The sequence below is a fragment of the Motacilla alba genome, chromosome 1A (assembly GCF_015832195.1).
Source record: "Motacilla alba alba isolate MOTALB_02 chromosome 1A, Motacilla_alba_V1.0_pri, whole genome shotgun sequence".
Taxonomy (NCBI): domain Eukaryota; kingdom Metazoa; phylum Chordata; class Aves; order Passeriformes; family Motacillidae; genus Motacilla; species Motacilla alba.
The window spans coordinates 35,302,598-35,326,168 of record NC_052031.1 but is presented as its reverse complement, the minus strand read 5'-3'; the positions used below and the strand labels follow the sequence as shown (position 1 = coordinate 35,326,168).

The 23,571-nt window shown below is 39.2% G+C and overlaps 1 protein-coding gene across 5 annotated transcripts in view; it reads left to right on the top strand.

Moving 5' to 3' along the window:
* Positions 1-10,552, top strand: part of ZFC3H1 (zinc finger C3H1-type containing) — a 41,815-nt gene extending 31,263 nt beyond the window's left edge. For all 5 annotated transcript variants that reach the window (XM_038153791.1, XM_038153790.1, XM_038153789.1 and 2 more), the window contains exons 26-35: positions 19-217; positions 726-820; positions 1,737-1,847; positions 4,107-4,211; positions 4,304-4,469; positions 5,141-5,241; positions 6,374-6,475; positions 7,069-7,108; positions 9,517-9,579; positions 9,703-10,552. In XM_038153791.1, coding sequence (XP_038009719.1) covers positions 19-217; positions 726-820; positions 1,737-1,847; positions 4,107-4,211; positions 4,304-4,469; positions 5,141-5,241; positions 6,374-6,475; positions 7,069-7,108; positions 9,517-9,579; positions 9,703-9,840 — 1,120 coding nt within the window. In that variant the 3' untranslated portion in view covers positions 9,841-10,552. The remainder of the gene's footprint in view (positions 1-18; positions 218-725; positions 821-1,736; positions 1,848-4,106; positions 4,212-4,303; positions 4,470-5,140; positions 5,242-6,373; positions 6,476-7,068; positions 7,109-9,516; positions 9,580-9,702) is intronic.
* The last annotated feature ends 13,019 nt before the right edge of the window (positions 10,553-23,571 follow it).

Here is a 23,571-nt window from a genome sequence, read left to right as displayed (position 1 = left end):
CCTTTACTTTTTTTTAAGGTGGGAGTCTGCTGCAGAACTTTGTAGGTCTTTATTGGAGCTCTGCCCTAACAACTGTCAGCTCTTGGAGAGTTTGGCCACCTTGTATTTGCAGATGAAGCAGAGCGAAAATGCCCACAATGTGTGGATTGGAGCTTTTGAGAAGAATCCTCAGAATGCAGAAGTTTTTTATCGATTGTGTAAATTTCTTGTTTCACAGGTAATACTCCACTTCAAAACTTACTTGCTGGTCTGCTAGCTCTGCAAAGTTTGGGGTTAGTGTATTGTTCAAAAATCTTACCAAATTGATTCAACTTAGTGGTATTTTTGTAATGTCTAATGCGCCTTCCTATAAGTAGGAAAAGTATAATTGGCAAGACGAGTGACATGATAAAAGATAATCTTAGCAATTACATAAAATCATAGATTTATAATTTGTGTTGTTCTAATTCAGTGTAAGTAATATCCTTAAGCAGGAATAACAAAGTAAAAGCACACCCTGTAATGTTTTTTCAGCTTCTTTCTACTGCTGACTGCCCCATTTAAACTTCATTTGTGAGAAAATGAAGACAATGGAGCATTGCAGAGATAGACACACCACTTGTTATTTATTTGGCTTATATTAGTCTTATTATACTCAGGTTGATGTTTGCTTACGTTAGTCTCACCATATTCAGGTTGATGTTTGATTTTTTTTCATTTATAAATAAACCCAAACAACAAAACAGGAAAGGTCAAGCAGTATTCTTCCACTGTTGCAAGATTTCGTGGCAGCTTTCTTTGAGAATACATGCCAAGAGCATGGTCCCATGGATCTCTTAAGGTACGTTTAGAATAATATCTTAATTTAAATTTTGGAAATACTCGCATTTTCTTGAATTACACGATAATCTAGAACTTTTAAACTCTTGTTTCTTGGTATGGCATGTTTTGCCAGAACTTCAGTGAATAGTGATTTGGTATAAGGTTTACACTTGTTTTTGCATAGACACCAATTTATAAAGCTATGAGCATCTAAAAATAAAACAGCAAAAACATTGAATGTCTGGATTTGGGTAATGAAAATCAATCATATATATACCAAAGTTTTGTGTTTTTTTTTTTTGTTTTTTGTTTTTTTTTTTCCCTAAAGGTAGGAGCCTAAAATTACATATTTAAAATACACTGTTCAGGCACTTGAAAAAGACCTCCATCAAGAGGTCCAGCATGTTATTAATTATATTATTGTTGAAAAGATAGAGGTTTCATATGTAGCCTGATGATTTTCCCTTGGAATTTAGCACCTAGTTGAAAGACACAAGTTTTGAAATCTGCAACTTCCCTATGGTCAAAACAGATGCCTGTGAAGGTCTTCAAAGCAAAAGCCTTCCACGCTAAAGCTTATTCAGATGAGCTTTTGAAATGTTTTTATCTCCAAGTTAGGTGTTAGATTTTTTTCTTGCTTACATTTGTTTACGTACTTGATGCATTTTATGAAGGAAGAGGAGAGTCAGTCATATAAAGCAACATTTAACTTTGTATGTAATGAAACAGTGAGTGCCTTCTTAATTAATTACTTCTATATTTCTGTGAAATGCTTTCTGTACAGATTTTATCTGGATAGAATTAAACTGAAATCTAGGAGAAGTGCATTTTTTAGTATTTTTCATGAACTGGACTTTGAACTGAATGTTACAGCTACATAGGATTCTTCCATGTAGAAGGCTATTCTTATTTACTACTACTTTTTTCTCTTGTAGATATCTCTTGAATTTTCCAATGCCAATTGAATTTACATCACCTCTCTATAAAGAAAATCTCACAGATGATGTTGTTAACCAGCAAATCCCGTATCTGTGGCAGATATACTGGTGAGATTTTCCCAGGAATTTCTGAGAAACAGCTATTGTGTCTGAGTAAAATTGTGTTTTCAAAAGCAGAATATTCATTACTTGCCTAAGGGTGTATCACTTTGGATTCTCTGAATAAATGATTGGCCAGTCCTTAGAGAACCTACTGGCCTACTGCACAATGGAGATAATGTTATGAAACTGAGTTGCATGTCAGCTTAAATTTTCCACGTGAGCAATCTTTCAGAAATTCTGACCTATAGGAATGGTTATAGGTGTGTTCATCTTAAAATGATTTTTGTTTGTTTTACTTTTGGCTTGGGTTGCTGCTACTTGTAGTGTTTTTATTTCCCTTGGCTTTCAGTTGTCTCCCTTTTATTTTACAATAGCTTTACTTTATAAAAGTTTCCATTCTGTCTAGTCCTGATCTCTGCTGCTCCTTGACTCATTGTTTTAGCTGTTCATGGAGAAGCTCCACAGCAAAGTAATGCAGGAGGGTGACCTGTTCCTCCACGAGAGGTTGTAAAGGAACATATCTTTGTCATGTATACACAATCTTTTTTCTTTTGTTTTTCGTTTTTTTTTTTTTTTTCCCCTATTTCTTCCATCATTCCTTTTGATAGCAGCAGTACACAGGATAGCCAGACCCCACATTATTAGCTGTCTGTAACTTAGACCAGTTACTTAACCGTGATTACTGAGGTGGTGCTGGCTTACACTGCTTAAGAAGTGGGCCATTTCATGGTCTGGGTTTGTCAGTCTTCACAAGTAGCTGTTTGGCTTTTCAGAAAAGTAAAAGGGCAAGGATGATACTGCTTCACATACTGAGTGAAAATCCTCAGAACTTCTTTAACACTATTGCATATTGTTTTTAATTGGTGGACAACTTACAGGTAAAATGTATGGTTTTTAAGAAGACTTGATCAAAACCTTATTTGAGGATTATGGGATTTTTTTTTGCATTGTCTATTACTATCAACTACTTCCTAATTTTTTTTTAAACAAAACACCTCTTGACAAGCTCAGTTTTGGGTTTGGCACTTACACAGTAGAAGCATTGTTACTAAGACACTTGAGGTCACTATTTAGTCATAAGGTATGCTGACTTAAGCTCAGATTCTCCTGTATTTTAGCACCTTCTTCTAGGAGGGAAAATCAGTGTTCTTGAAATAAGTACCTAAATTACTTTCAGAGCTAATAAGTGAGTGTTTCTCTGTTTGAGTTTTGCTGCAGTAAGTGTGTAGCTACCTGGGCCTGTGTGTCTATATTACCTTTCTTCAGATTTGGAGGACAAAAAACATAAAAGTTCACTTTTACCAACTAAAAATAGATTGAAATCTGTGAAGCCTTAAAGGTCTTGTAACAATGTTTTACTTTGAAAGATGATTTGTGTGCACATGGGTGTTTGCACATTAATGTATACACACGCTATTTTAGAAAGAGTAGCAAATAGGTGATTTAGTTAATAATTCCTGGGGAAAGCAGGAGTAGAATCACCCGCAGATTATGTAACTTTAGTCAGGAGGCTTGGTAGCAAGGTCAGCCCTATCTTTATATATTTCCGCATACTCCTTCTTGATGAGGTTGTTAGATTCCCCCCCCCCCCATTACTTACTGCAAGTCTTACCTTTTTTCATTCTTATGTTACACTTTGAAATTCGGTGTTTTCACTGTGTCTTGATCTAAGAATATGTCTGCTCTTGTGTTTGATTAGGTCTTGTGTGTTGGTCTAACTGTATGTTTCTTTGAGAAACTGTTGAAGAAAATTTGGGGGGGGGGGGGGGTTTGACCTTTCTTGTTAGTTTTGGGTTTTTTTCCCTCTGACACAATCAGTATGTTTCTACCCCAAATTCTGGTAATATTTGTTTCAAAATTCTAACTTTGTTGCCAGAGACTGATACTGTTTCTCAAGTGGCTTTAATTGGACTTGAAAAGGTATTGTTTTGGAGCTCTCAAAGTGGAAACTCGAGACTTGTCTCCATATTCTGTGGCATTAGAGCATTCCTGCTGGTATTAGTAAGGGTACTTTACAACAGTAGAAGACAGGGGTTGCATTTCAGACTTCATGGTTGTTAATTATTATTCCTTGTTACCTGCTTTTGAGACTTATCCATTTTAATAAATTGACTCATAAATTAGTCTATGATACAGTTAAACTGAAAACACTGGTTTTTGGTTGCATCTGAGAATGGGAAATTCTTAATTGTGTCTTACTCTGAATGTGTAATTACATGTATTGATTATGACACACAACAGATTTTGTCTTTTTATAATAAACAGTTTGTGCCAGTCTCTTCATGCAAGTGTTGGTGAAGCACTGGATGCTTATGAAGCAGCTCTGGGGGCAGTGATGCAGCAGGAAACTGTTCAGAACATTTGGTTGGAGTAAGTTCTGAAGGGAAGAAAGTTAATTAATCGCAACTATTAAATGAACACTACCAGAACCATCTTTTTTCTTTTCTTTTTTTTTCTTCCAGTTACCTTGTTTTTCTCAATAGCAAAGTTGTTGAATCCAGCAACAAAGTTCAAGAATTCAAGCTTTTTACTGATCTAGTGAACAGATGTCTGGTGACAGTCCCCACACAATATCCAATTCCATTTAGTACTGCTGATTATTGGACCAATTATGAGTTTCATAATAAGGTAAAAATGTGTCTGTGGGCAGTTTTAGTTAAACAAAGTGGCTGATGACCTGTACTTGTCAGGTACTTGTACAGGTACTTGTAATCTCTTTGTTCAAGTCCAGCACCAGTATATGAACACTGAGAGCTAGACAAAGAAGCAAGTGTCTGAGTGTAGTAGTGTTTTGAGCAGAAGAGTATCTAGCAGTGACTTTTTCAAATAAAGGTCCTGTAATGAAAAGAGAAACTTTATGACATGGTAATGAGAAATGATCTTTTTCTAGAGAAAAGAGAAAATTGGTGAGGGAAGGAAGATACACAAGAGGGGTCTACAGATGGAAAGAGTGTTGATCATAGAAATTGTAATGGTTGAGAAACAGAAGAAATAAAGTAGGAGGAAAAAGTTGAGCACTTATACGGACAGAATAAAGCTTACAGAAATCTTGGATCCCATTTTGCTAACAAACAGTGCATTTATCTTTATGTATTAAATGCAGGCTAGAAGGTCTAAAATAGGTGGTGCTAGCAACTTGACACTAAATTAATATTCTACAAATTGATTCACGTACTCTTGAGGGATAAGGTTTAAAGGTGGCAACTCATTTAGTCATAGTGTTCATAGTTTGTCATACCATTACTTTTAGCAAAATAAGGCTATAAAGTGGATTAATGTTTATAATTTGAATTCTACAGGTAATTCTTTTTTATTTGAGCTGCATTCCAAAATCTCAGCATTCCAAAACCTTGGAACGGTTTTGTTCTATCATGCCTACTAATCCTGGACTTGCACTGAGGTATGTAAAAATACTGTTAATTAAGGCAGGTGGTTAACATAACTATTGTTTTTTTTGTGCAAGATATGCATGATTTGCTTTCTACTGCAGACGTAAAACTGTTCCTCTACTATTGCATGTTGCTTGAGGCATATTGTGCCTTCTGACATCGCCTCAGTCTTAGATTTGACAGTGTTCTGTTCTATCTACAGACAGGCTATAATTATACAGAAATTAACTCTGCATTGTGCATGATGACTTCAGATGGTCAAAATGTCGAGTGGGTGGAGAAACGTCAGATATATATTAAAATCTTGTTGTTACTTTATGATCTATTACAAGTACAGTTCCATAACATATAAAAATGGAAATACCAGTCTATAACAGTCTATAAATGTCAAATTAAGGTTAATTTGACATTTATTTAGCAATGATAAGTCATAATTTTAAGGTAATCTGATGGGAAACAACCAGTAAGCATTGCACTGGCTCTTACTTGAACAGTATTTCAAAGTGTGCTCTGCCTGGATGGGAGTCCATGTTTTACTGTGTTCAGGTTCACTGAACGCATGAATATTGGAGTAATGTTGAGAAGTCCCAAAACACTGTTCATCATCAACAGTGACCCCAAAGAACTCAAAGCAAGGCTCACATGTGGTTGTGGGCATGGGGAGAGTGTGACACACCTGCCTTTGGCACATGAAGTTCAATGGCTTCATTTTAAACCAAGTTGCGATTCTGTCTAGATGGAACTTGCAGCTCCCTTAGACAGTGTTGATACTGCATGAAATGGGTGAGCAGAACTGACTGAATATTATCCCTAGCCCCATTAGTATAAAACTAATTTGTCTCTTTTCAAATATGTAGTTACCTTGTGCATGCTAAAAGTGAATCCACTTGTATGATGCCGAGATCATGTGTTTTCTCTGATTTCACACTTCTTAGTTATTCTCTGAAAGTGTATCTTAACTTGTTTTGTTCTGAGAGCATGATCAAATCAATATTGTATATGGTGGCTTGGGCTTTTTCCTACTTGCAGTTCTTGACTCAGATTAGGTATAATATATTTTGTGTAATGTGTTTATATCTTTGGATAGCTTTTCTGTTCCAAGTGATTAGAGCACTGGTCCTTTTTCATGAATGCCTTTTACAGACTGCTTCTGCGATACTGGGAGGAGAGCAATGTTCAGATTCTGAAACTACAAGCCAAGATGTTTACATATAATATCCCAACATGCCTGGCCATCTGGAAAATGTAATGCAACAGTCATACATCTGTTTTCATAGCTATTGCTTTTGTTTGTAAGGTTTACTTCACAAAGGTAAATGTGAAATGTCCTTCTAATTGGGCTTGTACTCGAGGCTTCTCTTTCATTAGCTTATTATTTTGAAAGTAACTTCATTACAGCAGACAGAGATACTGTCACTTCTTTAAAATGAGAAACGAAATTTCCCTCTTGGGGAAACTTAAGTGAATGGATATGATGCAGATGAATATGAATTATGTATTTACAAGTTGCCTTTTAAAATTCAACTATTGACTTCTGTCTCCCCCTCTCTACCCCTCCCCTTTATATATCACAATAGCAGTATTCTCCATTATCCAGTGATGCTGAACTGATCTTTTTCTTCAGTGTTTGTTCATAATGGGGAACCACTGAAATGTCTTGCTCATGTAAGGTTGTTTTTAAAAAATGGCTATTTTTATCTTTTCACAATAGATTAACCTCATTGGAAGTTAGTTTCTTCTCAAGGAATTAGTAATTCCATTCCACAGTCAGTATTCTGCCATTAATGGCATTTAAAATAATTCAAGAATAAATGTTTTTATATATTTCTTTTCCTCAGAGCCATTGCTGCCGAATGCTTTCTAATGGGACAAAGAGAAGTAAGTCAACACAGTGTACTAAAATGAGTAATTATGAAATTCTGTAAAACTTCTCATTCCTTGACTTTTCCAAAGCAATGATAATCTTGTAAATCCAAGATTTCTAGTTAGCTAAAATACTCTTGTTTATAGACACCAAAACATGTGCCTCAAGTGTGAGAAATGTTTTTGACAATTGAGGTAGAATGGATTATATAACAAGTGCATGCTCTTTCTGTGCCATACTGGAAAGGCTGTATTCTTCTCCCTTTTTTTTTTTTTTTTGCTTTTTACCTGGAGGAGATTATTTATTTTAAGTTCTAGCAGAGGGAAGCAATACTCATGCTGGAACTTATCTTGGACTTATCTTTACAAGTGAACAAGAGAGCTGGAGAGAAACTTTTTGCAAGGGCATGTCATACTAGGGTGAGAGGGAATAGCTTCAAACTGAGAGATAGATTGGATATTAGGGAAACTTTATTTTGAAGTGGTGAGACACGAGCAGGTTGCCCCGAGAATTGTAGATTGCTTCCAGGGATGAGGTTTCTAGGCCAGACTGGGTGGGGTTTTGAGCAACCTGGTCTAGTTCAGTGGAAGATGTCTCTGCCCATGGCAGGGGGTTTGTTATCTAGATCATCTGTAAGATCCTTTTCAACCCAAACCGTTCTTTGATTCTGTGAAGTAGTTGGAAGGGTGAGGTCTGCCAAACTAGTGTATGAAAAGAGTTTCCATAGTTCCTGACCACATACGAGAGTCCAATTCTGTTTTTCCAAAATAATAGGTTTACTTACTAGTACTTAGAGTAAGGAAATATCACTCTGTGTAGAAACACAAAAGAGGATTTTTGGCACAGCAACTGCATCACTTTTCAAATAGAATTATCTTCCTGGCATTGTGGCTGTCACCTTCAAAATACTCTTCCACCTGTGAAAAGATGCTGTGTATTTGAGGGTGGGGCTGTCATGAGGCCCTGGATTTGTGATTCATCTCTTGCTTGTGATGTTTGAGCTACTTCTCTGCTGTATCTGGTTTTGTGTCAACTTGCAGTGGCTTACTCTTAGCATCCTTTTTTGTCATTGGTCTTCTGAATCAATATTAAAGCTTTAACTGATCCATAAAGGGTAGCATGGCTGTTGTTAGACTCACATGTGAAATGTTACCTTTCCTTTTCTCTGGTCTCCTAGAATGTTTAAGAAGAACATCCCCTAAGCAGAATTACTTTGTTTGTTAGATCAAATAGCTCACAGTCAGGAGATACCAAAGGCTGGCTTGCCTGTTCAACCTTAATTCTGTCTCTGTGTTGATGGTTTGGTGTAATCTGTAATTAATCACAGATCCCTGCTTCAGTCATTGTATTAGATGGACTACATCTTAAAACACTGCCTATAGTAAGGCTAGTGACTGAAAAGAGCTCTGATTTGTTTGGTTAGAAAAATATATGTCATATGCATAAAGAGAGGGCCCTTAAAGAAAACGAACCAATTAAAATGAAGGCATATGTGAAACGCTGTAGCTGGATTACACCCAGAAGAAATCTTGTGGTTTTCTTCTGCAACCACCTCACTAATTATAATGTACATGGTAAATTCACTTAAGTAGTCACACACAGTGCAGTTGGGTTTTTGTGGGCGTCTTGGTCGGGGATGTAGTGAGCACTTTATGTTTACACAAATCAGTGATTGTTCCAGATAACTGGATTTTCTAGTAAACAAGTAGGATAATGGTTTAAAATTGAATTGTGATTCAGATTCTGAATTTCCTGTTCCTGGAGAACCTGTCATTTATTTCCTTCAGAGGTCATGTAAAGGTTTGTTAAAAGAATATGAAAATGGGTACAAGTATTTAAAATGCCAACAAATACCTCCCCTAGTGACTCTGATTGAAGTTGGGACTTAAGATACCAATAGTTAAAGGACACTTGAGTAAGTACTAGTATTAAATATTTTGGTCCTCTATTTTGAATCTTAAAATGGTAAAACCATTTTTTTTGAGAGTTGCAAAGACTCATACTGGTTGTTGAAGCATAGTTAGATAGATAGATAGATAGATGCTGAAGGAAAAAAGCCCATGAAACAGTTACTTTCATTGCAGGATTGTGATGATATGCAATAAACAAGACTTGAGACTACATATTGAGTGATGAAAGAAATACTCAGTAAGCTGCTTCATTCCCTGAATGTGTTCCATCATGTGCAATGAATGAGGCAAGAATCTTGTGAAGAAAAATAGCAGGTCCTCATGTAACTAATCATATTCATACAAGGGTCAGAATTAAGGTCAGACATAAACTTGCCTTTGCTTTTAGTACCAGTTTAATGCTTGACTTCAAAACTATTTAAAAATTATTGCAAGAGATTTTTGTGCTTCAAATAATTCATTTTGAGTGCATGAAATTTTGCTGACTTTTAATACTTGCCTTTGTTTTACAGGTCCATCATTTATATCAGAGAGCCCTTCAGAAGTTACCTCTATGTGCAACACTGTGGAAAGATGTAATGTTTTCTCCTTATGATTAAGTTTGAGGTTTCATAAATTCTCTGCATATCCCATATCCATAGATGTGGTGATGCTCAGGCTCTGGCTAAATCTTATATCTGCTTCCCCATCTCTTTCAGCAACTCTTGTTTGAAGCATCAGGAGGAGGTAAAACTGATAACCTGAGAAAACTAGTTTCCAAGTGCCAAGAGGTTGGAGTCAGCCTAGATGAGCTTTTAAATTTAAACACTTACAGAACAGAAAACAAGAATCTTTGAACGCTGGGTATGGTCAGCCATAAGTCCTATAAAATGCCAAAATCAGTTGAATGATTCTTCAGGCTGATCCATGCCCTAGGATCTATGTAAGGCAGATGAGTATTGCTGAGCATATCAAGTCTCCAGTCTGCTTTCCTTGAACCTGGAAACAATTAACATGACCTTCCTCTGGAAACATGAACTCCCTGTCTGGCCTTGCTTCTGGGCCCTGCCAGATTCTCATAACGTCATCTACGTAAGTATAGTTAATCAAAATGACAGACTTTATTTTTTTATGTTTTCTTTTTATTTACTGTTTTCTTTGTTTTGCTGTTCCTGATTCACTTGACACTCTCGCTGATGCCTGAGAGATCTGTGTTTGGGATTAATTTACTGGGCTGTGTTTACAGTAAAAAGCAACTAGTCCATTTTGGGTTTTTTCCTTTTTTAAACCTTTTTTGAGACTTTCATTACAGGATTTAAAACAAAAGCAGCCGCTCTTAAGGAAAGTGTAAACTGCCGTGGCCACAAGTATGCTTCTTGCACTTGAAGGCTCTAAGAGGGTTGCTTACTGCCCTTTTCTGCATTGGACTCATGGCAGAGACTATTAAACTTGAAGATTAAAGAAACTTTTGCAAATGCCAGTGCATCAGAACCTAAGAGTGGTCAATTATGTGCAATTTTTTTGTAAAGAAATTTTAATTTATAATAAAGTTTAACAGTTTAAAGAAAAGTAATATTTATCTGTTTTGTTTTGGTACTACCTTGCACTATTACAGGTGTTTTTACAGACATCTTTTCAATACAAGCTAACCTTAAAAAGAACAAAATCTGTTGTCTTTTGTTATTTTGATCAAGAGATAGGCTGATGTGCTTGAGCTGCCTATTGTGGATATAGAATAACTGTCCCCTTGGGGGTTTTTCATCCCCTTGCCTCAGGTACACAGTTGTTTGTCCCACAACAGCTATTCTTATCAATAATACCACTTCAGTAAAGGAGAATGCATTTTATATTGTCTTTTTTGCCCTTAATGAAATGAGGTCCACTTCCTGAAGTTTGTACATGTACACTGTAGAGAGGGATGAAATATGTGCTAAGTCATATCAAAAGGTGGCTGTAGTACCTGTTGCATAGGTGTTTCATTGAGATGCCAGTAAATGAGTGGTCTTCATGGTAGAGAATGAGGCAAAGTAGTTTGACATATCATTTCCAGTAGCTTTCAAACCCCTTACTTTATCTGAAGCTGAACATGAAGCAGCTCTCTTAAAGGAGGAAAAAGTGGAAAATACTGGTTTTCATCCAGGGGAATGGAGAGTGTTTCTGCACCTTAAGTCCTTTTAAACAACTCATACTTAATTTTATAATTCATGCTTAAGTATAGAACTTCAAGTACTCAGTTTAATGGCCAAGTTTTCCTGCAGGCTACACAACCAGTATCCAAAAACTGACTCAAACCTGTTCTTTACAGGAGTAGGGTGGTGTCCTGATTTTTTTTACACTTACGTAGTGTGGCACACTCCACACAAGTGCAGTATTCAGTTGTTCTGCTGAAAACCCCCTTAAGTTTGATGAATGCTGTTTTACATAAATTAGCCAAATATTTTTTCATAGTTTGTCTTTAAAATTTTCCAGATAAGTAGTTGATATTTTTCTGCAGCAGTGTTTTTTTAGTGGGATACCATTTTACCTATTCCACTCTTAAAAATGGAAAAGCTGTCAAGGGCTAGAGCACTTGCAATGCTGCCCTGTGCAACCCTTACCTTAGTCTCATAGGGTAGGGCTATGGGTTGCACTTAGGGCTGTTACTTTGTGACCTTTCTTGCCTTGCTGTGTAGTGACTTTATAGCAGAAGACCTTTTTATAAAGGAGACATTCAACTTTACATTTTCATCAGGGATTAATCATGTATACTCTTCCTTAATGGCTTCTCAACATACTTGGAGGTAGGGAGGGGGAAACCAAAAGCCCACAATGTTTTGATTTCCATTGGCCTTAATCTATATTGTTCTGATTAAAATACTCTTGGTTGATTCCTGTGGCCTTTGACCCAATCTTGCTTGATGTATATGTGAAAGTGTCTGATTGTAATAGGAATTGTTAATTTAGAAACTGAAATGAAAAAGTATGAAGAAGTTGTATGGTGTTCAGAGCACCACCAACATTTCTTCTTTACCAAGAAAGAAGAAAAATGCTCTGCTGGGTAATGTAGAAGTTTCAGGAAAGAGTTAGTGCTTCCACAGATGTGCACTTAGCATGGAATTGTCTCCAGGCTCTGATACTCTAGTAAAAGGGATTTCTGTTCCAGAAACTAGAGGATTTCTAGCTATCATTTGCAAAACTTAATAATTAACCAGGAAGCCTTAAATTTACCAAGGGTATTAATTTAATCTACATACTAGTCTCTCAAATTAGTGATCTTTCCTAAGAACTTCTGTTCTACAAGCAATTTCTGATTACAGGCAATGGTGATGAAGAACTGTGAATAAAGGATAATTCTAGTCAATCAGGCAAACTACTAGCTGCTTAAGAGGAAAAGTAAGGGGAAAGCACAGTAACTTGATCCATAAAATTAGGTTGCTGCTTGTTCTGTGCTCAGAACAGCTACCTTATGTGAAGGGTGGTTTGATTATTTGGTATTTAGTTTAAGTATCTGTGGAAATGAAGTGTAGATCTTTAACAGTACTGGACCAAGCTACTCCCACTACAGTATTTTTCATTTTTCTGGCTCTTGCAAAGGCACATTAGTATGAGCAAAACATTCAGCTGCATTTATTAGGAAGAATAAATGGAAATTAGTGTTTGTTTTGTTTATCTTCATGTGGGTCTACATTGAATCTACTAATCTCATTTGGTGTTGGTTATTTTAGTGCTTGCTAGTTCCCACGGGCCAGCTGGTGCTCTTACATTCAGCTGTGGCAAAGGCCATTACCCCCTCTACTCCATTGGGTAAAACACGGCCAGCAGGCCCAGGCAGGTGATCTTTCTCATTTGCACTGGCAAAGCCATTCCTGCAGCCATGCATCCTAGCCTGGCTTCCTGGTTCAGAGGAGGTCTGGAGTTACTGAAGAGAGCCCACTGAGTGGTCACGCAGATAAATAATGGATGAACATCCCACATACATGGAAAGGCTGCAAGAGGTGGGACTTCTCAGCCTGAAGAAATCTCAGGAAGAGCTTCTCAATGTGTACAAAAGGAGGATTTAAAGAGCCAAGCTTTAAGCTCTTCTTAGTGGTGCCCAGTGGCAGGGCTAGAGCCATTTGGCATAAACTGAAATGTGGGAGGTTTTGAGTGAATGTCAGGAGACACTTTTTTTAACTGTGAAAGTGACTGAGCACTGGTGCAGGTGCCAGAGAGGTAGTGGAAACATTAAAAAGCTCTCTGGATGTGGTTCTGGACAATGGGCTGTAGATGTGCCTGCTTGAGCGGGATTTTGGAGCAGGTGATTTCCAGAGAGCCCTTCCAGCTTCAGTGATTTTGTGATGCTGTCACACAATCCTGGTGTACATAAACCTGTGTGCTTTCACCACCTTTGTCTTACCAACCTCACCTTCCACCCTAGTTATCTCTGTGCTCCTTTAGTCAAGGGCAAAAAGCAAAGGGCCAGGCCAGTGGTGTTGGTCCTTTCTGACCATCTCTGGCTGAGGCAGAGCTATGAGAATGTGATATTTTGCACTTTAACTTCATAAATACTTGCCTTAGTATATACAGGAGCTGAAGAACCAGCTATGGGCTTCATAGTGTCTTTTGTTCCCCCACTGCACCTTTTGTATAGTCAGTGCACTGATTGCAGTTACTAAAAGAGACTTTGTGCCTGGCTTTATTCTGGATGAAAGTTACATTTTAGGGTTTTTAAAAATCTATTTTATGTAGGTTTTTGTTAAGATGATTGTCAGAAACAGAAAAATTGATGGTTTAAATTGAGACAACTAAGGGAGGTGTGTTGATCTTGTGCAGCAGGTGAGGCCTTGCCTCATCTCTTGAGAGGGGAGGAGGAGAGGCTTGCTTTCAAAATCCTTCAGGCATATTCCTTGTGCACCTGTACTGCTACTGCTGTGCTCAGTAACTACTGCTCAGAGGGGTAGCTAATTTTGAAAAGTGGCAATATCCCACCAAACATTAGAAATTCACATACAATCTTCAGACGAGCCATGTGAAAAGGGCCTGTGAAAACTTCTGTATCCTGCAGCTTCCCTGAAGAGCCCAATACAGCCCAAACCCCCATACATTCATGGTCTGTGCTGCTGTTCTGCATGTATGCTGTGTCCAACTGGATGCTTGGATCCAATTTCACAATATACCTAAGGTCAAGATTGTATTGATCATGAAAGATAGGGTGTTTTTCCTTGGTTTCCTTTTCTCATGGATTTTGTTATAAATGTTCTGTGAGATGAGTTGGGGTTTTTTTTTTTTCCTGCGGGCTCCAGAGACTTCACATTGAATTGTTAAGGTTGGAAAAGACCTGCAAAATCAAGTTCAACCTTTGCCCTCATACCAGCATGCCCACTAAACTGTATCACGAACTGCCAGGTCCACTCATTTTTTTGAATACTTCCAGGTGACTCCACCACTTCTCTGAGGAGCCTGAATCTCTCATTATGCTGGTCAGACTAAGCCCTTTCCTCCTCACAGGTAATTTCAGTTCACATCCCATTAAATGTCATTCAGAATTACAGGGCAGTGAGCTGCATCTTACCTGGGGAGTCTAGACTGTGTCCTTATGTGACCTGCCATTTCACCTGACACGGGGAAGCATTCTATCATTTTAAGGAGCAGTCAGAAAGGAGGCGAGAGTAGGAAAGGTTTATTTTCCAGAGCAGAGCAGGAGTGTCAGCTTATCTATAAGGTGGCTTAATGTTTGCAAGGAGCCCAAGATCAAAATTTAGCTTAAAAGAGGATATAAACGTTAACTGCTGTTTTTTTATTGCATGCAACTATTTGTTATTGTCCTACCAGAGTAGCAGATAATAAAAAAGAGTATGGCCTGTAACTGAAACTCAAACCTTGTAAAGCTGTTAGCAATGAATTACCTATGTGTCTGTTTGTTCTCTGTTAATGGGAGCATAAAATGCCACCATAAAGTTTGCACTGCTGCACCTGGGTTACTGGCAGCAGTGACTGTATGTATGATGGCTCAGTAAAACGTTGACAAAGATTAAATGGGAAGAAGCCTTTCAGTGCAGTCAGGAAGGCTTGATCTAGCAAAAAATAACACAGAAATTACAGTGATGTTGTTATATAAGTGACTTGCTTCAGAGTGAGCTGGGGAAAACTCTATCTGTGGAAAAGCTAATGGTTTAAGTAATTTCTCAGTGCTGCCCCAGCAGGTGATGGCCACAGTCGATCTGTGAGGAACTCCTCCATGAGATAATAATCCTTATTGATTTCTATCTCTGTTTATTTTCATGACTGTCAATCTGGCTTCCATTTGTGATCCTTGGAGTTAAGTTTTCTGGTCAGTTTGAGAAAATTCTGTGGCTGAGGAAAGGTGGTTGAAGGACTTTTAAGAATGGGTCTTCAGGGCAGTGATGTTTTCTCTTGTATTGGCCAGGGTTAATACAGCATGAGTAGGAAGACTGAAGAACTGCTTCTGCTAGCTTCCAATAGGAAGTTTTAGTTGTGATTTTATGTGATGAGGAAATAGCCCATATATTTTCAGCACCTACTTTCTGTAATCACATCAGCTCTCACCTTTCCCTCCTGAGGCTTTCTTTGCCCTCTGTGTTGGGGTTTAACCTGTCAGCAACCAAGTACCACACAGCCACTTGCTAATACTGCTCCCTTTTCCATTGGGTTGGGGAGAACAATGGAAAAGAAAGTAAAATCCATGGGTTGAGATAAGAAATCCTTAATAATAAATAATAGCTTTTAGTATTTTCCTTCCTTTCTCAAAAGATTCTGCCGTTTACTGCCTCACATGATGACATCATCAATATATTGCAGGTGTTCCAGAGCTTAGAAGGTGATCCCAGCTGCTTGTTTTCCCTATCCTCTAATTGCAGAGGAATTCTAATTTCCCTAGCCTTCTAACTCCTAGCCTTGTTACCCAGCATCCAAGCAGACAGGTGCTCACCTGGCTGATGGCTGAAATCTTTTTGCATATCCCACAGCTCTCTCGGGGACAGGGATTGAGTGGTTCCCTCTTGTTCTGCCCCTTCCTCCTGCTCTTGTGATGGCCCTGCTTTGTTCTGCTTTGCTAAACAAGGTCTCTTGTGTCCATTTCTTCTGGTGAGAAGGGGTGACTGATACCAGCAGGGGCTGGTGCTCTGGGTCAGCTGCAGGGCCTGGGGCCGGGGTTGGAGCAGCTGCAGTGCCTGTCACTGTCATCAAATCCAGGGAGATTCTTTTCCCTTGAGGATCCTGAACAGTGTTGAACTAGGCTCGGTCGGCCAGGACCCAGCACATGGCAGTGATTTGTGTCTCTCTGGAATTGCCAGGCTGATGGCATCCTTTTTTCCAAGTATTTTCCTAGTTTTTCTGGATCTTGCGCTTGTTCAGGGGGAAGTTCTAAAGTGCTGGAGGTACCCAGTGCCCTAGGCACTTGCCCACCTTATCCCACACACCCATCCACTCAGAGCTGTCCCATCTCAGCACAGATCTCTGGGTGGTTTTCTTATGTAGGTGTTCAACAAGACCTGGAGCACAGCCAGAAGACATAGCAATAAAACCGTGCTGGTTTGAACATCCCAAGGAGCTTTGAAATTTGCAAGAGCTGTAGTAACTAGCCTGGAGGAGAAGAGGAAGACAAGTGGAGATGTTTCTCCCATGGATTGGCTCTCTGAGGAGAAAAGGTAAAAGATACCATCATGAACAGTTTCCAACAGACGGCTCACAAAGTACGATGACAGCAGTGCTGAGTACAAGTAACGGATTTGTTTCATAACCAGCAATTCTGTCATATCATGGACCAGCATTAAAGTACAACATGATGCAACTCAGATAACAAGCACAACAGCTCTGAGAGCAAGTAAATCAACATTGTGATCAGTGGCTTAATAATGAATGTTTATAACAGGTTTGTTCTAACATTCTATAATTGTATTTGTTATCTCAACCCTTCATTGCCCCATGTTGGGCACTAAAAAAAAAGGACTGTCATGGTTTAACACCAGCCAGCAACTCAGTACCCCACAACTGCTCACTCACACCTCCTCCCTCCCTCGTGTGAAGAGGAGGAGAATCAGGAAGACGGTAAAATGCATGGATTGGTGTAAGAACAGTCGACGTGCAGGAACATATTGATAATTAAAATAAAATATAATATGGTAATAATTACAATGACAGTTATAATGAAAAGGGAAAAAACAAAACCCACTTGCCACAAGACCCTGCACCCACACTCCCAGTGATGTACAGTGCAGTTGCTCATCACCCACTGACTGATGCCTAGCCCATCCTTGAGCAGGGATCGCCTTATCCTGACCAGTTACAGTTTTATTGTTCAGCATGACACCATAGGGTCTGCAGTATCAATTTGGCCAGTTTGGGTCAGCTGTCCTGGCTGACCAGGAGAAGCTGAAAAGTCCTTGACTTTGTATAAGCATTACATGGCAACAACGAAAAAAACTCAGTGCGTTATCAACATTATTCTCATACTACGTCCAAAACACAACACCATACCAGCTACTAGAAAGAAAACTCTACCCCAGCCAAAATCAGGGACTTTGAAACATTCTGTGAACTTCCTTTGTCTTCTAGAAGAGACCTTAAGGCACCTTTCTCTGCCAGGATAGATTGGTTAGATTTCAGTAGGAAGATTAACACCATGAGTTGCACTGTTCAAAACTCTGTACAGTCAAGAGAAGTCAGACTTTGAAAACCCTTGTTGGGACAGCAGGAAAGAGTGGCAGTATATTCCTTACATCACCTGACATAGACCAAAAAGACTGAAGAATGCTTTCAAAAGGGCAGTGGTTCCAAATTGTGCAATTACATAATTTCTAAAGTGATTGAGAGAGGATCAACTAAGAATCTCTTTACTCAGAGGACAAACTCCATGGTTAAAAAAATTATCACAAAAGTCATAAGGTAGCTGAGGCTATGCGTAGAGACTGCCATGCAGTCTGTGCAGAGGGTTTGATGATGGATGCAGGGGATGGTACACAGCTAGACCAAGTCCTGTAGCAGGTGCATACTGTGGTGGTGTTTTGTCAGAAGCTAAATGTAGGGGACTTGGATAAAGCCAAGGACTGAATTATGGGTAATAATCTTCAGACTGCAAAGAACTTGGTTTTAGAGTGCATCTGTTTGCTTCAGCTGAGAAATGCCAAGGAGGACTGCCATGTGGTGCTTGTGCACCAGCTCAGTGGAGTAGTTTTGACTCTGTAAGTAGGAACTCCTGCTTCCATATGTTTTCTGGCTGTAAAGCCTCAGCATAATCTGATGGATTGTCTGGAGATTATTGTGGAGAGAGAAAGACACCACACCATATATAATGTAAGTGGCTTTATAAGTACATGTTAGGAAAATGACCAATGACCAGTGGAATTCATCTAGGAGGCACAAAGTAAGGTTTTTTTTTTTTTTTTTTGGTCTGAAATCAGCACATGAAAGGGTCAGGGTCTGTAACGTGCCAATGAAAATAAAGTGTGTGCTTTTATCACTTGTTCAGCATAATCCTTCCAGAGTTCTATATTGAGTTATTTTTGAAGGCCTTGTGCCAGGGCTTTATCAGATGAACTGAGATCAAAGGTTAGGCTTGATTATTTTTTTTGTCTGTCTTTCTGCCTCTTGTTCCTCTGCCCAATTCTACTAAGCAGTCCAGAGGCTTTATGTAATGAAAAGCTTTTGTGGAAGTGGAGCACTAAAAACTGTTTCAGCCTGGCCTCAGCTACCACTTAGAGGGGCACAGAACATACAGGTACAATGCCAGGATCTGAGCTCACTCTGTGTGCTGAACACTGATTTTTCATGTAGTGGAACTCCTAAGCTGTAATATGTGGAAATGGCTGCATAATCATCCATAGAAACCTGGAGTCAAGAAGCCTTGATCCAGTCACAAAGCACCCACTGATGAGTTTGGCTACTGGGCCTCATCCAGCACTGGGTTTTGTGTTTCCTAGATTGCAGGCAACTGCACAATGGAGTGGACTGGACAGTCTCTAAGCAAAGTCAAGAAATACACCTAGTTTCCTTGGATATACTGCATCCAGTTCTGCTGGACACACTGATAGAATACCAAACTTACACCCTGGAGTCCATCCCTCTGAACCATTGGATTTGTGCCAGAAACTCCAGAAACATTGGTTGTATTAATGTGATTGGGCAAGGCACAGACTTAAGCTGAGGCTCACCATTCAGCCTGCTGTTAGCAGGCTCCCTGGCATGGTTTGGGCCCATACAGCATCTGTCCCAGTTTTGTTTGGTGAATTAATGTGTGGATCAAACACTGTTTCTGAGAGAGTTCATGGACAAGACCATTTTGTTTTGGGGGAAAGAGGGATTGGAGTGAGTGTGTGTAGCTATACCTGGATGATGCTTTGAGGGCAGATAATATCCCCACACAGTTTAATTCACAGTACAGAAGTAGCCACTGTGTCTAGAGGCAGGTGACAAGTTGTGTGCTGGGGCTTTGGAGCCAGAGGAGCTCACAGAACCAAGCACGCTGACTGAAGCCTCCTGGCTCTTTGCTGGATGGAACTGGGACCCTGGAAGTTTTGAGTGCCCATGTCAACCTTCCCAGGACTGTAGGGTTTATAAACAAGTATATAAACAGTTACACAGGGTGAAAGAGGGGATGCTTTCTTAATAAAATGATTCTTTTTTTCATAAAGCCTATAGAAACTGTGGTAGTGGTGATGGCAATAAGATTCCAACTTGACTAAGCAGTCAAATGTGTGCAGATGGAGGTACTTTCTAAGACATTTCTGCTTTTGAGGAGTGGTCATACATCCTTACTGTGATTTGCCCACCTGCACACTTGCTGGGCTGCAAGCATTGAGGTTGTGCACATGGGGGCAAAGTCAGCTGCAGTATTGACCATCTCCTTGGCTTCTTCCACGTGCTGTATGGTTTTGGAATCGTGAACACATCAATAGATTCAGGACATTCCTGTCCTATCTTCAGGCTTCCAAATACTTTGGATTTAAATATACCTTCTTAGACAGCTGAAGAAAACAGGAATATGGGCCTTTCATAAAATAATAAATGCACAAATATGAATAAGAGTGTCAATACACTTAGTTTCCTTGATTTCCTGACCATTCTTCTGTATGGACATGGGAGTCCTCTGCACATGATTTCTTAGCCACTGTTTTCCCAGATCTGCTTGGCTGGGGTCTGTTTTCTTTGCCTTCGACTTTCCTGATGTAATTTCCCTCGTGCTGATGAGGAGATCCTTTTCTCTTATAACACTGGTGTTCTTTGATCAGTTTATCAGTTGATCTATTATTTGATTGTTTCCTTTCTGCATGCAAAAGGTTTTGCTGTGACTTGCAACCATCTTGCTGATCAAGGACTCTGTTTCAGACTGGAAAACCACAGAAGCTGAAGGGCTTCCATTGCCAGCCTTCTGTCCATCTCCACCACCACCAAGGCTGGAGTGGCTGGAAAGGTGCCTGCTGCCAGAATTGCTCAAATTTGCACGGGGAGTTTTCTCAAACTGTCCCTCTGAGCCTTTCAGAAAAGGGAGGACTTGCTGAACCAGAAACTGTAGAGGAGTGTTTCCCAGCGGCAGTGAGGCACACTTGGGCACATGGTGGCACTAAGCGCCTGGCAAAAAAAGGCTGACATTCTCCATCCAGCCCTGACTGTCTGCGACCTCAGAGCTACGTCCCTGATGGAATAGGCAAAAGGCTGAGTATTGCAGAGCAACACAAAGTAAGAAATCTAAGCTTCCAATAGGATGTCTGGGAATACTCTCTTAGCAAGTGTCCTCCTCTGTCACCTATCCTGCCAATTCTGCTTCTGGTCATATTACACCCTCAAATCCCTTGGGGAAGCTTTTCCTGGAGTGTTTTCTCATGTCTCCCTTGCAAATAAAGCCAGGGCACATTTCTGCTACCTTATTAAAAGATCTATGACATTTATTGAAAATCTCACTCACATTTTAAAAAATACATTATTTTTAGAAGGTGATGGCTTACTTTTTAGTCTGGATCCTTCTTCTGAATCTTTTAATGGCTGGTTAACATCACATTGGCAGCCTAAACTTCTGAGCCATAAAAAGTGAAACGTTAAAATTTTTTCCTTATGACAGAGGTATTTGGGGTAGAAAATCTGAATGACACAAAAGGAGAAATTTGCCAGGGAGCTCTAAGGGGGAAATAGAGCTGAACAATCTTTTTCTAATTATTGTAATAAGAGTGCCATTATCAGAAATGCTCTGTGCTCTATTGGGAAAGAGAGCTATGTTAATAGGAAACAAAGATATTTGATCCTTCATAGATCAAAGCACTTTTAAGGTGCTGCTGTCATTATGAAAGGCTCTTGGTGTAAGAATGGTACTTAGTGGACAATAGCTCTATTGTTTGTCATTTATTTAAAAAAAATTAAAAATCAGACCTAATGTTTGATTTATGAGGGCCCAGATTTGATGAGAAGTGCTTCACTCTACCATAAAGCAACAGTTTTTAGGACTATGCTGTAGTTCACTGCCTACAAACGGGAGAAATTCCACTGTGCAAATAGGAATATTTGGTATGGGAATAAATATTTGCTGAAATCACTTGCTGAAATCCACTGAAGTGAACAAATCCCTTGGAAAGCTTCTGAATTCTATGCTGCAAAGGTCTGTGGGTTTTTTACACATTTTTCTTCTTTCTCTTTAAGCTCACTTGTGTTCAGGATTTAGCTCTGAGAGCTTCCAACTAGGCTTTTGCTTTTTGTGTTTTTGCAGTGCTTAGAACAGTCAAATTCTGGTCTGAGACCAAAGCTCCAAAGGGCTCTCCTAACACATATAATAATAAAAGTAGAGAGAAACAGATACTGAGAACAGTTCATCTATGGCTCACAAAATGGTTTTCTTACTGTTAAATCCTCTGAGGGGGTGGGGGGATATTGCTTAAGGACTTGGAAAGTCCTGCATACACCCATAGTCAACATACACTCACAGTCTCATATTAAGAATAGTGTCAAGAGAATGGGAAAAAGAGAGAATTTTTTGAAGGGAAAGACAATCAGTTTTTGTAGGTGGAAAAGCAGTATTCAGGGATAGAAACAAAATTATAAATACTGATATTTAATTTCTGTCTGAGCTGGTATTACCTATTCCTATTTAAGTGGAGTGAATAGAAGTGTAAAGCTACTTGAATTTTGAATAGTCTGTCAGTTCACCAAACTTAACACCTGATGAACCCAATAAAACACAATTATGTATTGTTTTGTTTGTTTTCTACCATTTCTGTAATACCAATAAAAGGTATAGTACAATCCTCCCCTGTGTCCAGCACATGGGGCCATACACAGTCTGCCCACTGTCATTTTGGTTTCTCTTTGCTGCTTTTTTGAATGAGAAACTTGATGACTATGAGATTTTTTAAGTGCTTTTGCTCCAGCATCTTCAAAGCCCTTTTCTAGTGGTTTTGTTTTTTTTTTTTTTTTCCCACAAAGAGAAACTCAATCTCTATACAACCTCTCTATGTTTGCTCTCCTAGAGATAAGCAAACTTATGTTAAATGCTTTGCTTGTGGTACTTTTAAGCCCAGAGCAAGGAGGGCTCATGACTTTCAGTTGCAAAGCAGCTTGTTTCAGGAAGCCATGGAGGCTGCTTTCAATTCCAGAGGTGGCATTTCCTGAGGCAGATATTTTGGCACCACTCACTAGACAGACAGAAAGCTCTTACTGGAGAGCTTGGGCTGGAGAGCGGGGGCACTTCCTCTGAAGAAAACTCCAAAAAGAATATTTTTCTGATATGAAGTCTCTATTTTAGTAAGGTAATTGCACAAGCTTTCTGACCCATGGTGATCCTCCAGAGTTTCCAGTCTGCTCTGACTTTACCTCCATGCCAAGTGAAAATGTATCTTTCTGTGACAGAGCACGTTGACTCCTTGTCTTTGTGGTAATGAACATATGCCAAACCCTGCTGTCAGTGTTCCTATCTTCCATCCTCTATGCTTTATTGCCTTATTTCAGCTCAGCAAGAATGTCACTGTCCCTTAGAGACATATTCTTCTATGTCTTAGGACTTGGTGTCTTTAGCTCTCCAAGTCCTCCAGAACAGGATGGAGAAGGCCTGCTGGGTGGCCAGGTTGAGCAGGACAGGGTATCCAGGGGAGTACAAGCTTTTCCAGAATATGTCCTGTTGTCCAAACCTACCAAAAAACACAGGAAAACACAAACCCCAGCAAAACTGCCCTAACAAAAAATCCATGTGAAGTTCCAACAATTTGGAGGATTATCTGTAAACTGGGACAAATACATATCAAATAAAACAACTTTCCTCACACTTTGCATCCACAGTCAGGCATTCTGTTATGCCAGGAAACTGTTTTGCCACTTCATGCATTAAAATGTTATGCTGCAATCCACTCCATGGGTTTAGGGGAATATTGTTGGATTCGCTCTGGATGGTGCACAGAAGAAACAACAAAATTCTCAGGAGGTTGAATAACAAGCATTTGCTTGAAAACTTGAGAACATTAAGGCAGACGAAGGTACTTGTCACATTTTAAAAGCAGATCTAGACAAAGTAATGACCTTCACAAATTTTAGCTTCACAAACTTAAGTGGCTACACTTTAACTTATCCAGACATAACAAGGCACTTACTGAGGCACTGACTGGAAGTTTTTAGTCTGGCTTACAATATATTTTGAG